The sequence below is a fragment of the Pantherophis guttatus genome, chromosome 3 (genome assembly GCF_059756535.1).
Source record: "Pantherophis guttatus breed Tessera chromosome 3, ASM5975653v1, whole genome shotgun sequence".
Classification (NCBI taxonomy): Eukaryota; Metazoa; Chordata; class Lepidosauria; order Squamata; family Colubridae; genus Pantherophis; species Pantherophis guttatus.
In genome coordinates this window covers 209,944,363-209,960,067 of record NC_142065.1, presented here as the reverse complement: position 1 = coordinate 209,960,067, position 15,705 = coordinate 209,944,363, and the positions used below count along the sequence as shown (strand labels likewise).

Here is a 15,705-nt window from a genome sequence, read left to right as displayed (position 1 = left end):
GTCATCGCTACGTTTTTAATCAGTTTGTTTACAGATTGATCTAAAAACCATTTTTTTTTGTAGCAGAGGATGAGTGTATAGATGTGACGATGATGTTATCTGTTCAGTCCAACTTTTGGCGATTCTGTGGGCCGGGTCTCTCCACATTTGAATAACAACCAACAATTGAAAGCTCAAGTGGGATGTACACAATGATTTTTCCCTTGCATTTAAGCCTTTTCAAGAACTTGCCTAATGGATTGCTAAATTCTAGCTTTAAACATTTTCATTTTAGATGTTACAAGAGAAAAATAATAATAAAAATGCATTCACATTCACAGGACATTGCTCTTAATTGTAGTTGCTGGTCACAAATAGAACACGAGTGGGGTTTGTTGTGAGACCTTCCCTTCCTAAATTGAAATAGCCTTTTGGATGAGTGGGGGGAGGGGGGGAAAGTGGGATCTCCATAAAATTTTCCTTGATGGGACTTGCATGTTGAGCTTCAAAGAATTCCAGACAAAATAAATTGTGAAGTGAAGCTAATATAAAGGTTTATAAAGGGATGGCAAAGAAACAGTTAATACTATTAGAAATAAATAAGGGTGTGTGAACAGGCTGAAAATAGAAATTGATGACAACTCCTCAGGGAACAATTCAAGTTGCTCTGAAGAAAATAAATGAAATTAGGTTAATGTAGTTGACTACTAGAACTATCATTGTTCAACCTATTTTAATTCTCTGTTGTTGGGAGCCCTGCTTAGTCCCTACGTACTTTTTTCTCCTACTAGGAGTTGAGTTCGACTCAGGCCTTTTCACTTGAGATGAAAACTCTCTCGGTGGAAAGATAAAACAAAACCTGTCGAGGGTGTAGGTAACTCTCCCAAAAGAGAAGTGATGGCAAACTTTGGGCTCACCCTATCAAAAATGTAGAAATTAGCTAGCTTGATTCTCCTGGCATATCATATCACCACCATCCCGGAACTAAAATGAAACAATTCTTTATCTCTCCTCCAACAATATAAAAATAGATGTTGAGAATCTGGAAAGAGTGCAGAGAAGAGCAACGAGAATGATTAGCAGGTTGGAGACTAAACATACAAAGAAAGGTTACAGGAATTGGGTATGTCTAGTCTAATGAAAAAGAAAGACTAGGGGAGACATGATAGCGTCAATATTTGAGGGGCTCCTACAAAGACGAGGGGGTCAAAATATTTCCCAATGTACCAAAAGGCAAGACAAGAAACAGTGGTTGGAAACTAATTAAGGAGAGAAGCAACCTAGAACTAGGAGGTTTCTAACGGTGAGAGCAATCAACCAATGGAACAGCTTGCCTTCAGAAGTTGGGAGTGCTCTATCATTGGAGGCTTTCAAAATGAGACTGGACAACCATTTATCTGAAATGTTATAGGGTTTCCTGCTTGAGCGGGGGCTTGGACTAGAAGACCTCCAGGGTCCCTTCCAACTCTATTATCCTCTGCTCCTTGTTCTATCTAGGCCACTGTGAACAAATCTGGGCGTTGAAAACCACAAGTCTGAAAGTTGCCAAGATAGGACATTCCTGCTCTAAGAGATGAACATCGGAGACAGTGGTGAGACTGGGCCTGAAGTAAAGGCTTGGGCCTCAACTTCAGTCCTAGTGCCACAGCTGCCACTCAGAGAGGCTACCCTGCAAGGTTCCCCAAGATAAAATTGCCTCCACGGCCCAGCACTCCCCAGGATCTGCCATATAGAATAGAATAACAGAGTTGGACGGGACCTTAGAGGTCTTCTAGTCCAACCCTCTGCTCAGGCATATGTTGAGTAACACTTCAGGCAGTGTTCTCTTTCTGTTGACAGGCCCCTGCGGCCTACCTGAGGATGCTCCGGGTTGCACACAGATTTTGTTCTTGAAGCAGCTTCGGAGAACGCTCGGTCGTAGCCTCCCTAGCCTCCAAATACCATGCCAAAAACACACCTCGTTCTTGTGTGATTTTTGGAGGCTCCGGAGGCTGCACAAAAGCACGGCCCTCTTGTAGAGGCTGCGTGAGAGCACATCCCATTTTCTTGCAGACTCCATAGCCTCCAAAAATCACACAAGGACAGGGTGTGCTTTTTAAAATAGTTGTTGGGTGTTGGTGAAAGCTGTCTGTCATCAAATTGTCATGACATGTCACCTTTGATATGCATGTCATAGATCTGCCATCGTGCAATAGAAGGTTTGAACCTCACAGAATAACCTCTGGTTAGGTATGTCTGATTATTTCTATTAAGGATGAAATTGTTCATGTACTGCCTTATGAGAGCCAATGTAATTGAAAACTTCAGACAGGTTATACTCTGTCAATATAGAGAAATGCCACCAGCCTCCAAAAATCATGTAAAACCCGTGTATGCTAATACAACATAAAGGAACATCTACATCTTTCTGAACTGAGAGCTTAAGGGAAGGTGGATTCTATATTCCAGTGATGGCGAATCTTTTCGGCACTAAGTGCCCAAACCGGAACGTGCGCGCACGCATGTGTGCGCCGGAGCACCGGAAACCTGAATACCAGCTGGCCAGTGCGGCTCTGTGTGCCACCTCTGGCATGCATGCCATAGGTTCGCCATCACGGTTATAAACCATCCTGATAGGTTCATCTCTTGGAGCAAGGATGTCCAACCTTGACAACCTTAACACTAATGAACTTCAAGTCTCAGAATTCTGGCTAGAGACTTCTGGGACTTGAAGTCCCCTGGTCTTAAAGTTGCCAAGGTTGGACATCCCCTATCTTGAAGTTTCTTAGTAAAGCAATAATTTCATGCTCTTTCCCTTCTCCCCCAGATTAGCCCTCAGGGCACTCCAGTCATGGGGCTTGGGTCACCCAAAGTTGGGTTTTATACTTAAAATGGCGTACAATTTCTAATTTATCTATTACGGCAGTAAACGAAACGAGGAAGCAATGGCAGACTTCAAATGCTGTTAGGTTTATATCTGAAGCAAATAAAGGCAGTTCATTCCATTTCAACAAATGCATTTATATCCAGATACGATTTATGGAAACGGTTCATAAGAGACAAAGCTACATTTCAGTAAGATCCTATTTTTATTATATCTTGTGTTAATCATCTTGAAATAGTGCAAATGAGAACAGTTAAGATTTGGCCCAAATTATGCTTTTTATAGTAATGATAATCACCGTTCATTCCCCCTCATGATATTCTGGATTTTTTTTTTTTGGTTATTATTTCAAATTTCCGGAACGCTGCAATGTGTGAACCTGGACAATCCTATGTAGGCTGTTAAACTGCTAAATTACATTTTAGCTTTTTGGCAAGGTTATTGCAACATAGCTAGCTAGCCCTTACCTGCAGTAAAGATGGCTGTGGGAACAGTGGCAGAAGCAAGAAGGATCTTGAACTATCTTTACTATCTTGGAGGCGTTTTTCCTTTGCTTGATCTTAATTTTAACAGAAATGTTCAGGAGAAGTGGGGCAGGGGGGACCCAGAACTGGTATACCTCCAAAGATAATTTAATTAGTTGCCAAGGAAAAAAAATGTGTTATTATTTCTAAGGTCTATTTCTATACTCGGCTGCAGCTTCTCTTTTTTAAAATCCTTTTTAAAAAATCAAGATAATTTTTGCAGGACCACCTTCATTTTGGAGCAGAGAAGGCTGGAGGTCTCTCAATCAGTTATTAAGCAGTGCAAAAGTTCCTGGAGCTTCTTCAAAAATCTTTTTTTGTGTTGGACTCCTGATCCACAAGGAGTTTTGCCTGATGCTGCCTTTTCCTTCCTGAATTTTCACATTTTATAAAGATTTGGGGTTTTTGTTTTTTTAACCCAGCAACTATTATCCAATTTATCAATTTTCTTGTTAACCTTGTCAGATGAAGCTACTTTCCTGAAATTTCCTCACGGAAAAGAATGGCAATGTCTTTCTTGAATGGCGCTTAAGGCATTATGTAAAGTCGATGAAGGTTGCGTCAATCTACTGACAGTTAAAGCAGTATTAATTAGGCTCCTGCAACCTTGCAATTCTCCCACTCTTTGTGCCTTTTCTTCAAGGTTTTCATTTATATTCTGCACTGTTGCATTTGGAAATTACTTTGGAAACTACTAGCAGGGAACTTCAGTGGTCAATATGCTGTTATTATCCCATGAAACTCTTATCTCAACCCCTGCTAGCTTTAAGTTCCATGTAAAACCAGAGATGTACTAACTATAGGGATGGTCAGCCTACTACATGGATGCCTTAAACTACTTTTGTGCCACTAAATTTTCAGTAGAGCTAACATCTCCCTCCCTCCCTCCCTCCCTCCCTCCCTCCCTCCCTCCATTTCTTTCTTTCTTTCTTTCTTTCTTTCTTTCTTTCTTTCTTTCTTTCTTTCTTTCTTTCTTTCTTTCTTTCTTTCTTTCTTTCTTTCTTTCTTTCCCTCTCCCCAATTGCAAGAATTAAAGTCGCATGCCATCTGCTAGCCATTATACCATGGTCTCTGACCACTGGAGCTTTTAACTGCTGACTTTGATTTTAGAAGTGGGCTGCAGTGGCTGCCGGCATTAGATGTACCTTTAGACTTAATGCTTAGAACGGCTTTTAAAATTAAGAAAGTGTGTTTACTCATTTGGTTTGACTTAGTGTTAAAAACTAGATATGCATCTCTGATGTGTGCTCATTTTGAAACAGGCCCAGACTATATTCAATAAAACCGACATTTCAGTAAATATGCAAGTAACCTAAGCAAGGTTAGGTTAACCTAGCAAGATGCATTTGAATAGTAATTTCTACTTTGATTTTTTTCTCCCTTCAACATTCTTGTTAAGGCAAGATACCCTGATCACCAGAATGCTTTGTCTTTGACAACCGTCCCATTAAAATGTGTGCATCACAGTCCTAATAATGTCTGACTTTGGAAATTGTAGTGCAATAATGAAGTATAAATTTCAGTGTGGAGCATGATGAGATTTACTGTTTAATTTAAAAAAGGCATTATTCTTTAGGAATAGAAATTAATCTTTGGAGATATTGATTTATTATAGAATATAAACGGTATGTTTCAATTAAGATGGCTCTGGAGATTTGTGAGACTGAAAAGTGTGCTTTGTTTTCTTCCCATTTCAGAATATGACAGATACCTAGCATCTAGCAAAACTATGGCAGCAGCTTATCTAGACCCAAACTTGAATCATACGCCAAGCTCAAGCACAAAAACACACCTCAGTTCCGGGGTGGAACGTTCTCCAGGGACAATGGAACGGGTCCTGAAGGTTTTCCATTATTTTGAAAGTAACAGTGAACCAACAACGTGGGCCAGTATTATCCGACATGGAGATGCCACAGACGTTTGGGTGAGTTGATTTCATGTTTTAAAACATTTTAGAGATTCTGATGCAAAAGTCATTCTCATAAGGTGAGCTGAGTAACTTGTTGGCTGTGTAACACAGTTGTCGAGTGCCTTAGTTGTTTCTCCTTCTTTATGGACTCTTAGACTTGAGGGATATGAGAGTTGACGTCAATAAGCCTTAAAGTTGCTAAACACCTCTTGGCTCCTTGAAAAACATGGGATTACACTTAATTATATATAAAAAATTCAAAAATAGAACATCATACCAATTTGCCTTAGGATTGACAGAGAAGATGTGGAGGTGATGAATAGCTTCTGCTTTTTAGGAATAGTAAAACAGTATCTGATAATATTATTTTTTAATTTTAAAAAACACCTTTTTTTTTAACGCCGTCTGATTAATCTTTGCAGCCTCTAGGCTAGAAAACAAACACTGTAGAAATGGTACTGAAGCCCCATTTATCTTAACTCATTTCCTCTTTTCTCACAGTTCAACATTTTGAACAGAACTGTCCTATCGGGGAGATGGGCAGCATATAAATTTAATAAATAGATAAGTGAATAAACATTTTATTATCCTTCTTTTTTGCGATCACCAGTAGGAAAAGCATTCCAGAATATCAGTTATAGGACAATTCTTTATAAGGAAAAGGTCAGGTTTTTGTGATAGTGTTTTAGGGTATTGCACAGTTTTGGAAAATGGTATGTTCAGCCACTCAGATCATTGGGATAAAGCCACTACAATTTGCAAAGTTGCATTGTTTCTAAAAGAGTTTTCACATTGTGTCCTGAAATCCAGGCTTATAGTATTATGGTGTCCTTAACTTGCTGGCTCTTTCTGTATATCCATGAAATGGTATGGGGTTTCCAGTCTGAGCAGGGGATTGGACTAGAAGACCTCCAAGGCTCCTTCCAACTCTGTTATTATGAGCCATCAAGGAAGTATTAATTTGCACATCTGCATATCACCCAAAGCCACCCAGAATCGCTCAATTAGTGAGATGAGTGACACATAAATTCAATAAATAAATAAAAAATTACTAAAACTACTGAGTTCAAACTGAATAAAAGCCGTCATTTTTCTGCATGAAGCTGCAGTAGAAATTCCTTACCTTTTCCTCTGTCTCATGGATTCTAGTCGTCCTAATCATTGTGAGGAATACCTATACTTTCTTAATACTTTTTATTCACTTGCCAGAGGTAGAACATTTAATATTGGACAAGGAACTAAAATTTCAGGCATCCTCCAGTGTAAACATGTGATATCTTTTGGTTGGATTTTTGCAATATCATGTATGAATGATCTTTACGGCTAATGTTTCATTATTAAACCCATCTTATTCAGACACAATTTATGTAAAGCATTTATTATGTTATGTCATTCCCTTTTATTTCAAAATATGCATTTGAAAGGTACTCAGAAAATCTATAAAACACATTTTTTTGTCAAACTAAACACTTTATTATTTTTCCCCTCCCATCTTTAGGGCATAATTCAAAAGATAGTGGACTGTCACAAAGTAAAAAATGTAGCCTGCTTTGGTTTACGACTTAGTCACCTACAGTCTGAGGAAGTTCATTGGCTGCATCCGGATATGGGGGTCTCCAACGTGAGAGAGAAATTTGAACTAGGACACGCACCAGAGGAATGGAAGTAAGATTCATTTCCATCTTATAAATGCAAGATGTTGGATTTAATTGCCTGAGTGTATATGTTGTGGTCCGCCGGTGGCCTGCAGAGCTGGCAGCAGAGTCGGACAATGAGGAGGCTGGGGAGGAACATGGGCCAGTCCTGGAGGCTGGGGAAGGCTCGGATGAGGGCTCTGCATTGGAGGCAGAGATGGGGCCAGGGCCATCTGGGAGTTATGTGCGGACTCCGGAGCCTCCAGAGTTGGACATCAGTGAGGCAGAGGAACAGGGGGAGCCTGTTCCCAGTGCGTGCATGCGCAGAGCTGCCAAAAGGCAAGAACAGTTAAAACAAAAGGGACGACTTGGGAGTAGGGTTTGGAGATGATTGGCCCCTCCCTTAAGATTTAAAAGAGAAGCAAAGGCACATGGGCCTTTGCAGGAAGCAATTGTTGTGCTGGCCGGTTTCAATACTGCAGCTCTGTGTTGACTCTGTGTTCCATGTGGCCTTGCAAAGTTAATTGCCAATTAGGTCTTGGCAGCGTGTCAAGGGACATAAAGGTGGGTGTTTATGAGCCTTATCCCAAAGAACTGTGGCAGACTTCTGTGGGACTCTTTACAACTATTTGGGACTCACCTGTGAATGAACAGATTGGGAATGAACAGGCTCTGAATGAGCAGAATTCACACCCGTTGAAATAAAAAGAGGGTTTTTGGGACTCATTGTGTGCTTTTACTGTATCAGGAAGCCTAGGTCAGAACAGTATAAATTGCATCGTGGCCTGTCCACAGGTTGAGATAACCACAATGAAGTTTACGAGGAGATGCTTTTCTTCTTGCTGCTTCGGAATAGAGATGGTGTGAAACTGGTTGTTTTGGCGAAACTGCAGAAAGGGAGATCTGTTTTTAGGGTGATGTAGGAGATGACCAGGCTGAGCCTGATGACGGAGTCAAACACATCATCAGTTTGAAGTCACTGTGCCTCGTAAGAAACCTTAGTCCAGCCTCCCCCCGCTCCCAAAGCCTGTTGACGCTTATCTGGTGCCAATTTGCCTTGACCGTTAGTAGATCAGATTCTTGAGTGGTGTGGTGGCCTAGAGGTGGAGCTCTCGCCTCACAATCAGGAGGCTGGGAGTTCAATCCTAGGTAGAGGCAGATATTTCTCTCTCTGGGCACAATGAGAATATATCTGCTGAACAAAGCTCCGCATTGGTGACAGGAAGGGCATCCGGCCAGTAAACACTCAGCTCCATTCAGTTTGCCCCGACTCCACCCTGCAAGGGATTATCGGGTCGTTAAAAGAAGATGATGATGATCAGATTCTTGTCTGTGGGTTGCATGGAATAAACCCGTAGTGCTTTTGAACTCTATCCTGGTCCCTGGTTTCTTGCGCCTAACAGATTAGGGTAAAAAATAAAATAAAAATAGGAGGGTGATAAATGCAAACAGCAAAAGGATAGGAGAGTGGCTGGCAGTCTCACTGAATACAAAGTTGTGGTAGAAGGCCTGTCCCAAATGGCTTATCTGCTGTTTCAGCAGTTGACAGCAGGAAAAATGGGCCTGCTTATCTGCTCTGCATTAATCCTGTCGACAAGGCAAAGAGGAGTGATTTCTAATATGTGGAAGTCCATGAGCGGAATGAAGAGCGGTTGTAAGGAATAAGACGAAGAGAGAAATTAGGGAGTAAAGCCAGAAGACTAATTGTCTTCTCTAAACCCATCCAAACACCCAGGCTTCTCTCTATCTTAAGCTGTTGTAAAATTTTTTTTTTTAATGTGAACGTGTGTGCCATCTTGTGGATCGTCTTCTGGAATAGAGCATGCACGTACTTTAAGCTTAACACGGTGATTTATTTATTCAGAGATTATGTACTTTACAAGCGGTACATGGCCACATGTTCTGGCTTTAGGAACAGAGGTCATTGATTGAGAATAAAAGCCCTTTGAAATATTTTCTCTCTACACTTACCTGGAGTGTAAGTTCTGGAGAAAAAAACCCCCCACCAGATTGCAGGCTCTCTTCTAATTCCTTTGAATATTGAACATCTTGGATGTATTTAATATATCAATATATCTATTTTCTATTTTTTCGGGGTCATATGGTAAAAAATATAGCTATGAAATATAAAAATATACAGTTTCATCTTAGTATTCAGTGGCACCCCCAAATCTGAATGCATTATGGAATGAAGGTATTTATTTAACAATCCTGTTATATCTGATGTTCAGGTGACCAGGTCCTTCAAAATCCTTTCTGAAAGCACTGACAGTGGTGTTGGTGGAGTTACGGTAAATTATTCAGAATATTTCCAGTGTGTCACTTCACGCTTTATCAAAATTGTGCAGCCTGCCTTGCTGTCTTAAAATGGGGGATAATGTAGAAGTTGCTGTCAGGTTTTGCTTAATACCGTAAAGCAAGCGTTTGGGATCAGATGACAGCACATGTAAAAGTTTAAATTAGCATTTTTTAAAAAAGGAATCCGTGAAGACTGTTTCAATTTAATGCTTTGCTGCATTCTAATCATGTATTAACTGGAATTCTTGTCTAAACGGCTTTGATGTTCTTTAAAAGAAGAAATCTTAAAAACATATAAAAAGAAGCTTAGTAATGCCAGCAAGAATCGGGATGATGGCTTATTTCTGGTATTTATGAACACTTTTTCTGTTTCTTTTCCTCAGTTAGCTAGAAGACAGTTACAGTGATTTGTAGTGTGTTGGAATGAACACCAGGCTTAGATACACACACAAGAAAAAGGCTAATAATAGCTGCTTTCTGGCCATATCTGTTAGAGTTTGCAGCAATCCAACCAGTACATAAGTAAATAATTCAGCAGCATTCATTTATATAAGAAACTTCTTTATATACAATACCCATACAGCAGAAGCCATAACCAGAACTCAGAGGACAGAGTCACGCCCAAGCTCCGAACCGTCTGGGTCACCAAACAGTCCCCATTGGCTGACCTGTTACCATGTCTATTCCAATTCATGAACTCTTATACACTGACAATATCTAGTTAACATTTCCCTTTTTATATTATAGACTTCTCTTTGGAGAAATAGATAGGTGCGCCGTCTTCGCTTCTGTTATTTTTCGCAATTATATTTAAGATCTCTAGTGGTGTTAGCAGAATGTTAATGTGCAAACTTTAGGAAGTACAGTATACAAACGAGCTTTACAGAGTGATTTATGAAGGTTGTTCAGTTCATTAAAGTTTATCAACAACATAGTGGTTAAGGTACATTTCTGGAAACCAGGATTATACAGATTAACAGAGTTGGAAGGGACCTTGTAGGTCATCTAGTCCAACCCCCCGCCCAAGCAGACCTTACATCATTTTTGACAGATGGCAGTTCAGTCTCTTCTTGAAAGTTCCCACAACTTCTGAAGACAACTTCTGTTCCATGGGTTGATTGTTCTCACTGTCAGAAAGTTTCTCCTTATTTCCAGGTTGAATCTCTCCTTGATCAGTTTCCATTCCTTATTCCTTGTCTGGCCTTCGGGTGCTTTGGAAAATAGTTTGACCCCCTCCTCTCTGTGGCAGCCCCTCGAATATTGGAAGACTGCTATCATGTCTCCCCTGGTCCTTATCTTCACTAGACTAGCCATGCCCAGTTCCTGCAACTGTCTATCGTATGTTTTAGCCTCCAGTCCCCTAATCATCTTGGTTGCTCTTCTCTGCACTCTTTCTAGAGTCTCAGCATCTTTTTTATAGTGTGGTGACCAGGAGCCCGAGTTCTAGTCCTGCCTTAGGCATGAAAGCTGGCTGGGTGGCTTTGGGCCAATCACTAGGAGACTGGGAGTTCAAGTTCCACCTGAAGTGCAAAGCCAGTTGAGTGACTTTGAGCCAGCCCTAGGAAGCAGGCAATAGCAGACTTGTTTTGAAACCTTGCCAAGAAAATTTCAGGGGCCGGTCCAGGGAGTTGCCAAGAATCAAGATGGACTCGTAAGCGCACACAGGTATGCCACATTTCTCATACGGACATCTTTGCGGCATTATTAGCAGGTGTTCTACAAAGGCGTATGCTTTGTCCTAACTCAGTTTGAAGTAATAAATAGTCATTCTGGCATTTAGGGTGCCCCAAACAGTTATTTTAAAAGTGAAATTGGCAATTGATAGACATACACATCCTGACTTAATGGAAGGACAGTTCTGAAGGATAACAAATCATAAATAATGGATGACATGGATACGGAAAATTGCTACTATGGTCCAGAATACAAATATAGGAACATCGCAGTTCCCCGCTGAAGCTCTCGAGCCGCAGCTTAATAGAAAGAAAAGCTGTGGTGTCTTGTGATCAAAGTTATTTCTCTCTGGGGGCTCTTCCGTAGGCCATTGACTCGGTTGCAAAGAAAGGCTTTCTCAGTGACTGATCATTGGAAAAACTGAACGAGTGAATTCCTTCCGTTTACAACTAAACCAGAAGAGACAAGCTGGTTGCTTTCGGAAGCTCCATTTTACTGCCAATATTTTAATGCTTTGCTATTATTTCAAAAACCCCTTCAATTCACAGTAGTAAGATGTTTCTGATGTGTACAACAAGTGGTTTGATACTTTCCCCCCAGACCCAACACTCCTCCTCTTCCCTATTATACAACCATGTCTTCCTTTGCCTCCTACTTTGTCAGACCTATTCATACAATTAATTTATATACCAATTTTATTATTTTTATAAATATTCAAGGTGGTGGATGTATCTAATACTCCTTCCTGCTCCTATTTCCTCCACAAGTACAACCTTGTAAGGTGAGTTGGACTAAAAGAGCGTGACTGGCCCAAAGTCACCCAGCTAGCTAGAACATACCGTCTCCTGCTTTCTAGCTCTGTGCCTTAACCACTAGACCAACTTGGCTCTCACCATTAGACCAACACACCACTGCCTTGCAATAGTGAGCACCCTACAATGAGAGCACCCTACATAGCCCAAGATAGACAATACACATGTACATGCCTCTGTTGTTGAGCTGTGAAGAAAATGGCAAAGCTGACCCTTACATGACTGGATGTACTTATAATTGGCCAATGGGTTGCCCTTTGCACAGGCGTGCAACTTCCACAACCCCAGATGAGTGAGTTGGGAGCACAAATATCGATCGGCAATCCATGATCATCAGAACTGCACGTGCAAAGCCAAAACCTGAAAAGATTTCTAACCTTCCAGGACCAGTCAGCTGCTGGTCCATCCAGGCATACTACTCCCAGTCATCAAACTTCAGTGGCCAAGTCCTCTCAAATTTGCAATTCCTTTTGAATATGCTCCTGACTCTCAAAAGCAGGGGCATCCAAGCATGGCAACTTTTTTTTTTTTTTTAAATTTGATTTATATGCCGCCCTTCTCCGGAGACTCAGGGCGGCTTACAATGCGTTAAGCAATAGCCTTCATACTTTTGTATATTTATACAAAGTCAGCTTATTGCCCCCACAAACTGGGTCCTCATTTAACCTACCTTAGAAAGGATGGAAGGCTGAGTCAACCTTGAGCCTTGGAGAGATTCGAACCAGCAGTAAATTGCAGGCAGCTGTGTTAATAACAGGGTGCGTAGACCACTGTACTATCAAGGCTCGATTCCTCAGCCAGCCATACTGCCTGGGGAATTCTGGGAGTTGAAGTCCACAAGACTTCAAGTTGCCAAGATTGGGCACCCTTGTTCCTTTCGGACCTCAGGGACCACTAAATTCATATTTTTAAATCCCGCGGACCACTAATATGATCTGCCTAATCACCGGCTGGATGGGCATGGCTAGGTGGTCATGTGACTGGGTGGGCGTTGCCAACTCGATGTCACTCACATCGAGGGGCGCCTTGCCGGCCTTTACTCACCCCTCTCCTGCCAGCTATTCCTCGCCTTCCTGCCTGGGCTCCTTAGGGTCCCAACAGGAAGCAGTTGTTGGAGCTAAGCAGCCACCAGGAGAAAGAGTTGGCAAAACAGCTCAGTTCAGATTGGATCTGACTGAGAAGGAGGCTCAGCAAAAGCACCTCACTCAGGACTATGAGTATAGGCTTTCCAAGCAGAGGGAAGACCTGCGGGAATGCAAGGCCAGGTACTGATACCTGGAGGCTCAGCGGGCTGAGATAGTCAGCCAGTTCCAGGCCATGATGCAGTCCCATTGGAACAAGGTCCTCCGGCTCTTTGCCACCAGTGAGGCTTCCCTCCAGCCTTTGCGCAAAGCCCCACACCAGGAGGCTGAAGCAGACCCTAAGTCAGAATTTCTGCCCCCCTCCGACCCACACAAAAAGCCCCTGAAGGGGGAGACTCTCTGCAGCAACACAAACGTTCATTGCATGTATCCGGCCCAAGGGTTTAGTTTGAGGACCCCTGATTTAGTGAAATATATAAAAAAATGCAAATAATTTTTTCTGTGGACCACCAAAATTTTCTCACGGACAACCAGTGGTCCACAGACCACCAGTTGGTGACTGGTGCTCTAGACGGCTCCGGTAGGAAAGAACATAAGTAGCTGGAGGTTGCTAGGTTCTTCTGAATGTGGTTGTCTCCCTGCAGGTGTTTCATTACAAGGCTAGATAATCTTAGTGTGAGGAAGGGTGAGGTCTGCTGTCTGTTTATATGTGGTGGCTTGTCCTGTCTGACTTTGGTGGGATGGGGTTTGTAGCTTGATGAGGATAGTGTTTCTTCCTTGGTATTGTTCTAGTAGTGTGTCCCACTGACCTGGATAGTGGCTGCTTTTGACTTTGGATCTACAGTTGGAGAATCTCTGCTGTATGGATCTGAAATAGTAGAATAGCACTTAACAATAGCTTTTAGATTGCTTATATACTGCTTAATAGTGCTTGTTGTGACCTAGGCTTCCTGAGTCATTAAAACACACGAGTAGTCCTAAAAACCTCTTTTATTGCAACAGCTGTGAATTAGGTTCATTCACAGCTGAGTCCCAATTAGTTGCAAAAAGTCCTTTGGGAAAAGTCCTTTGGGATAATCCCCAACCTTTATCTCCCTTGACACTCTGGCAAAGACCTACTTGGCAAAGCCACACGGAGTCCAGAATCTAACAGAGATACCGACTGGGAACAGAATTAACAATGTTGCTTTCCTGCAAAGGGCCCACGTGCCTTTGTTCCTCTTTTAAGCCTTTTGGGAGGGACCAGTCATCTCCAAGCCTTACTCCCGAGTCGTCCCTTTAGTCTTAACTGTTCTTGCCTTCTGGCAGCTCTGCGCATGCACGCACTATGCCTCTCTGATGTCCGACTCTGGAGGCTCCGGAGTCCGTGCATAACTCTCTCATTTTACTGACCTCGGAAGGATGGAAGAGTGAGCCGGTCAGGATTGACTGCTGGCAATCAGCAGAATTAGCCTGCAATACGGCATTCTAACCACTGTGCCACCATGGTTTCTTGTTGTGTAGAGTAGATGTGGATGTAGATGTGGATCTAGAGAGAGGAAAAAACCTTGTCTATTCCCCTGACTGGCATTTGGGAGATTCACCAATGGGAGCTTTTATCCTAATGCCAGTTGTTGTGATGGGGTAATGATGGGAAATTTCATGGCTTTGGTCACTCCCTCCCACAGTCACGTGTCCCGGTTTACTGACTGTTCCTTGTGAGTTCTTTATACCAGCAGGATTGTCATAATGTCAACATACTGCCCTCAAAATACCTGTATTGATTTTTAAAGCACTTTGGGGGGGAAATCCGGTCTTCTATTATTGAGTTACATAAGCAGCTTTGGCCACTGTACCAGATTGGTTGGCTTTTGCATAGAGGAAAATAATAATAGAATACCTCCCGAGGCTCTCTCTTACAAGGTATTAGATGTTCCTGAGTCTCTTAATCTTCAGAAGTGATTTAGTACTAAAGGGGGCATAAAGAGATGAAGTAAAAAGGCTCAAAAAGCCTTCAAAATAATGGAAGCCCTTGAAAGCTTGTGATGGAACTTGAAGCAATTCGTGTAGTTATAGTCAATTTTAGGACTCTTACATGATTTTCTCTTCCATTGCTCATTATTGCATGTACAAGTTGTCCTTACCTTAGAACCATTTGTTTAGTGTCCATTCAAAGCTACAGCGGCACTGAAAAAAGTGACTTGTGACCATTTTTCACATTTACAATTAATTGTTGCAGCCTCCCCGTTGATCATCTAATCAAAATTTGGACGCTTTCCAACTGACTCATCTTTATGACGGTCGCAATGTCCTGGGGTCATGTGATTCCCTCTTCTGCAACTTTCTGACAAGCAGAGTCAATGGGGCAGCCAGATTGGCTTAACAAGTGAATAACTGTAGTGATTCACTTAATTGTGGCCTAGAAAGGTCATAAAATGGGACAAGACTCATTTAACAACTTTGTCTTGCTTAGCAACAGAAATTGTGGGGTCAGTTGTGGGTTGTAAGTTGAGGACTATCTGTACTGTAAATACGGTTGCAAATACCAAGTGTGAAAATTGGTTGAAATATTAATATCTTGTTTTTATTAACGAGCTGTTATAGAGCAGTTTTCTGTTTTTTAATATTGCATGGTTGCTGTAATATTTAAAAGGCAATGGTACTAAATTCCCTTCTCCTTTGTTCTAGATATGAATTGCGAATTCGATACTTACCGAAAGGATTTCTGAACCAGTTTACTGAAGATAAGCCAACGTTAAATTTTTTATACCAGCAGGTAAAAGCAAACAGAAAAAAAAATGTAATAGATTTTGATAATAGTTTTCAAGAATGGAAAATATATTTTGCTCATGTAAGGAATTAGTAAAAGCGTTTTATTTGAAATAATATTTTTTAGGGAAAAAGGGATGTTAATCTTGCTATTTCAGTGCATTAACTGATTGATTATTTTA

The 15,705-nt window shown here is 41.5% G+C and overlaps 1 protein-coding gene across 36 annotated transcripts in view; it reads left to right on the top strand.

Moving 5' to 3' along the window:
- Positions 1 to 15,705, top strand: part of PTK2 (protein tyrosine kinase 2) — a 239,852-nt gene that overhangs the window by 104,993 nt on the left and 119,154 nt on the right. For all 36 annotated transcript variants that reach the window (XM_087890946.1, XM_087890944.1, XM_087890943.1 and 33 more), the window contains 3 exons: positions 5,064 to 5,290; positions 6,774 to 6,940; positions 15,443 to 15,530. In XM_087890946.1, coding sequence (XP_087747072.1) covers positions 5,096 to 5,290; positions 6,774 to 6,940; positions 15,443 to 15,530 — 450 coding nt within the window. In that variant the 5' untranslated portion in view covers positions 5,064 to 5,095. The remainder of the gene's footprint in view (positions 1 to 5,063; positions 5,291 to 6,773; positions 6,941 to 15,442; positions 15,531 to 15,705) is intronic.